Below are 4583 nucleotides of genomic sequence, written 5' to 3'. Positions count from 1 at the left end.
AAAATCTCACCATGTTCGTATTTGTTAAAACATTTTAAAAATATACTGAAGAAATGACACATAAGGATCACAAAATAGGTTGTGGTAAAAATTTAAAAACCTGGCTGGTGATTCTTTTCTCCCCACTTCTTTTATCAAAATAGAATTGCCCTGTAGAATTACATTTCATATTTGACACCCTACCCTGCCCTGAAATAGGGCTGGGATTCTATTCCTGTCTTTTAAAACCTTCGGTTTAAATGGGTCCGATTATTGAATGGATCCTGATTACAATAATCGTACCCATTGAAACCAGAGAAATTTCTAGGCCTCCCTGTTGAAACCAAGTAGGACCTTTCCATACCCGGCCCTCAGAATGTACACGAAGGTGAAAGAACAGTCTAGAAGGATGTCGTTCCCTCAGCCTTGGGTTCCAGCTAAAAAAAAAAAACTGTGTGGGGTTTCCCCCTCACTTTTCCAAATTTAACCTGGACACCAGCTCCTCTGCAGTGTCTCCCCTCGAAAGTTCTCGAGCGTTCCCCAGCTTTAGGGCCGCGCCCGGCCTGAGATCTGCTGAGTCATTGTCCTTGTCCCGCGGCCCGCAGCGGGGGAGGGGCGCGGCACCGGGGAGCCCCCGCGACCGGGCTGGGAAGCTCAGGAAGACTGAGGGGGGCTGAGCAAAGAAAGCCCCGTCATTATCTCAAATGTGACCCAAAAATAAAGACCCGTCCGTCTCGCGGGGTGGGCCAGGGCGGGTCGCGAGGGAGGGGAGGGAGACCCCGACTCTGCGGGAGGCGCTCCGTCCGCGCCCCACGTCCGCCGAACGCGGGGTTCGCGACCCGAGGGGACCGCGGGGGCTGAGGGGAGGGGCCGCGGCTGAGGAACGCGGGCTGCCCACCCGCTCCTGGCGCCGCAGAGTCCGCACCGGGTTTTGGCGCCTCCCGCGGACGCCCCCTCCTCTCGGCGAGCGCCTCCACGTCATGGCCGCAGGGCGCAGCGAGCGCCCTGATTCTTCCGCTTGGGCGCTCAGGACGGCGGCCCGCTGCCCACCAGACTCAGTCCCAGAACCCCAGTCTCAGCAGGAGGACATTTTGGGACGGGACTTGGGTGACTGTAGGGCACTGGTTTTCTTTCCAGAGACCGGAACGGGCGAGCAAAAGTAGTCCCTTCTCGGCGATTCTGCGGAGGAATTTCCTTGGGGCGGTGAACGCCGATGACTATATAAGGACGCGCCGGGTGTGGCGCAGCTAGTTCCGTCGCAGCCGGGAGTGGGATCGCAGTTCTTGTTTGTGTGTCGGTGTCATCGCCACTTGGTGAGCAGAGGGCTGCTGGGCCGGCCATGGCTTTCGTGGCCGCTGGGCCGCTCGGTGGGATGGAGGGGGGCCGACGCCGCGGGATGAGAGGCCGCCGAGGGCTGTAGTCTGGGTCCGCGAGCAAGGTGCCCCGAGCAGCGGGTGGGAGGGGAGCGCAGCAAAATGGCGGCTGTTCCCGGCTCTTGAATGGAAGACGGTTGTGAGGCGGGCTGTGAGGTTGTTGAAACAAGGTGGGGGGCATGGTTTGCGGCAAGAACCCAAGGCCTTGAGGTTTTCGCTAATGCGGGAACGCTCTTATTCTGGTGAGGTGGGCTGGGGCACCATTTGGGGACCTTGATGTGAAGTCTGTCACTGACCGGAGAACTCGCTTTGTCGTCTGTTGCGGGGGCGGCAGTTAATGGCGGTGCCACTTGGCAGTGCACCCGTAGCTTGAGGAGCGCGCGCCCTCGCAGTGTCGTGACGTCATCCGTTCTGTTGGCTCATAATGTGGGGTGGGGCCACCTGCCGGTAGGTGTGCAGTAGGCTTTTCTTCGTCGCAGGACGCAGGGTTGGGGCCTAGGGTAGGCCCTCCTGAGTCGACAGGGGCCTGACCTCTGGTGAGGGGAGGGATAAGTGAGGCGTCAGTTTCTTTGGTCAGTTCTATGTTCCTATTTTCTTAAGTAGCTGAAGTCTGAGTTTTAAACTATGCGTTCGGGGTTGGCGAGTGTATTTTGTGAAGTTTCTTAGGTATCTTTTAAATTGTAATCATTTGGGTGAATATAACATATAGTTTAAGTATTAGGAAGATTAGTACATTGTCTGCTAAATGCTGGTGGTTTTTGGCTCTTTTGTTAGACAATGCAGATCTTCGTGAAGACCCTGACTGGCAAGACCATCACCCTTGAGGTTGAGCCCAGTGACACCATTGAGAATGTCAAGGCAAAGATCCAAGATAAGGAAGGCATTCCTCCCGACCAGCAGAGGCTGATCTTTGCCGGAAAGCAGCTGGAAGATGGGCGCACCCTGTCTGACTACAACATCCAGAAAGAGTCCACCCTGCACCTCGTGCTCCGCCTCAGAGGTGGGATGCAGATCTTCGTGAAGACCCTGACTGGCAAGACCATCACCCTCGAGGTCGAGCCCAGTGACACCATCGAGAACGTCAAAGCAAAGATCCAAGACAAGGAAGGCATCCCTCCTGACCAGCAGAGGTTGATCTTTGCCGGGAAACAGCTGGAAGATGGACGCACCCTGTCTGACTACAACATCCAGAAAGAGTCTACCCTGCACCTGGTGCTCCGCCTCAGAGGTGGGATGCAGATCTTCGTGAAGACCCTCACTGGCAAGACCATCACCCTCGAGGTGGAGCCCAGTGACACCATCGAGAATGTCAAGGCAAAGATCCAGGACAAGGAAGGCATCCCTCCTGACCAGCAGAGGTTGATCTTTGCTGGGAAACAGCTGGAAGATGGGCGCACCCTGTCTGACTACAACATCCAGAAAGAGTCCACCCTGCACCTGGTGCTCCGTCTCAGAGGTGGGATGCAGATCTTCGTGAAGACCCTGACTGGCAAGACCATCACCCTTGAGGTGGAGCCCAGTGACACTATTGAAAATGTCAAGGCAAAGATCCAGGACAAGGAGGGCATCCCTCCTGACCAGCAGAGGTTGATCTTTGCTGGAAAGCAGCTGGAAGATGGGCGCACCCTGTCTGACTACAACATCCAGAAAGAGTCCACCCTGCACCTCGTGCTCCGTCTCAGAGGTGGGATGCAGATATTCGTGAAGACCCTGACTGGCAAGACCATCACCCTCGAGGTGGAGCCCAGCGACACCATTGAGAATGTCAAGGCAAAGATCCAGGATAAGGAAGGCATCCCTCCTGACCAGCAGAGGTTGATCTTTGCTGGGAAACAGCTGGAAGATGGGCGCACCCTGTCTGACTACAACATCCAGAAAGAGTCCACCCTGCACCTGGTGCTCCGCCTCAGAGGTGGGATGCAGATCTTCGTGAAGACCCTCACTGGCAAGACCATCACCCTTGAGGTGGAGCCCAGCGACACCATTGAGAATGTCAAGGCAAAGATCCAGGACAAGGAAGGCATCCCTCCTGACCAGCAGAGGTTGATCTTTGCTGGGAAACAGCTGGAAGATGGGCGCACCCTGTCTGACTACAACATCCAGAAAGAGTCCACCCTGCACCTGGTGCTCCGCCTCAGAGGTGGGATGCAGATCTTCGTGAAGACCCTCACTGGCAAGACCATCACCCTTGAGGTGGAGCCCAGCGACACCATTGAGAATGTCAAGGCAAAGATCCAGGACAAGGAAGGCATCCCTCCTGACCAGCAGAGGTTGATCTTTGCTGGGAAACAGCTGGAAGATGGACGCACCCTGTCTGACTACAACATCCAGAAAGAGTCCACTCTGCACTTGGTCCTGCGCTTGAGGGGGGGTGTCTAAGTTTCCCCTTTTAAGGTTTCAACAAATTTCATTGCACTTTTCTTTCAATAAAGTTGTTGCATTCCCAACTGGTGTGGTTTTTTAAAAGTTAAGGTTATTTTGCATTAGACTGGGTGAAGGGGATCAAGGTTTTCAGTTTACAAATGTTGCTGTGGTAACAGTGAAATGTCAGTGAAGGGGTTGACCTTAATATAGTACGAACTGTAGAAGGTGGGTGCAAATAAAAGCCGGCTTCAAGACCAGATTGGCCAATGTGGTGAAACCCTATGTCTACTGCAAATACAAAAAGGCAGGTGTGGTGAGTGTCTGTGATTCCAGCTACATGGGAGGGTGAAGGATAATCCCTTGAACCAATTAAGCGGAGGTTGCTGTGATCTGAGTGCCACTGTCCTCCCGCTGGGGGAACAGCAAGACAAAAAAGTTGTTGGGAGATGGAAGTATTTTACATACGTAGATTTAACTCTAAGTTAACTTTAAAAATACTGGTTTGTGGGTGATGTGTGAGGTAAGAGAATGGGAGAATTACCGGAACACCAGGAAGAAGGAAGGAATTTTAAAAGGTGGGAGTGGTGGGAGGGTAACTGAAAGGATGCTTCAAGTACATAGGTCTGTATAAATGCGCATTGAGCTGCGTAGACAGTCATGGGATCAAATTTTAAGAGGATGTGGTAGGTAAAGGATTAAAAGGCATAGCCACCAAGGTGTAGAAAAGGAATTGGTTAGAGAATGAGCTATTCCTTGAAACAATTCTTGCTGATAAAATGTCAGATTTTATGTGACTACAGATGGAGGATTGGCACATAACCAGTGGGGGAAACAATTGACCTTTGGATTTGTCCCAAGTGTATGGTA

General features: G+C 53.1%; 1 protein-coding gene across 1 annotated transcript; it reads left to right on the top strand.

Moving 5' to 3' along the window:
• The first annotated feature begins 1228 nt into the window (after nucleotides 1–1228).
• On the top strand, nucleotides 1229–3799 carry UBC (ubiquitin C). Its single transcript, XM_005572601.4, has 2 exons — nucleotides 1229–1292; nucleotides 2127–3799. The coding sequence occupies exon 2, from the start codon at nucleotides 2130–2132 to the stop codon at nucleotides 3729–3731; it is 1602 nt and encodes a 533-aa protein (XP_005572658.3). The 5' UTR covers nucleotides 1229–1292; nucleotides 2127–2129; the 3' UTR covers nucleotides 3732–3799.
• The last annotated feature ends 784 nt before the right edge of the window (nucleotides 3800–4583 follow it).

This window comes from Macaca fascicularis, chromosome 11, assembly GCF_037993035.2.
Source record: "Macaca fascicularis isolate 582-1 chromosome 11, T2T-MFA8v1.1".
NCBI lineage: Eukaryota > Metazoa > Chordata > Mammalia > Primates > Cercopithecidae > Macaca > Macaca fascicularis.
The sequence above is the reverse complement of the archived record's forward strand: the minus strand, read 5'-3'. Positions and strand labels throughout refer to the sequence as shown.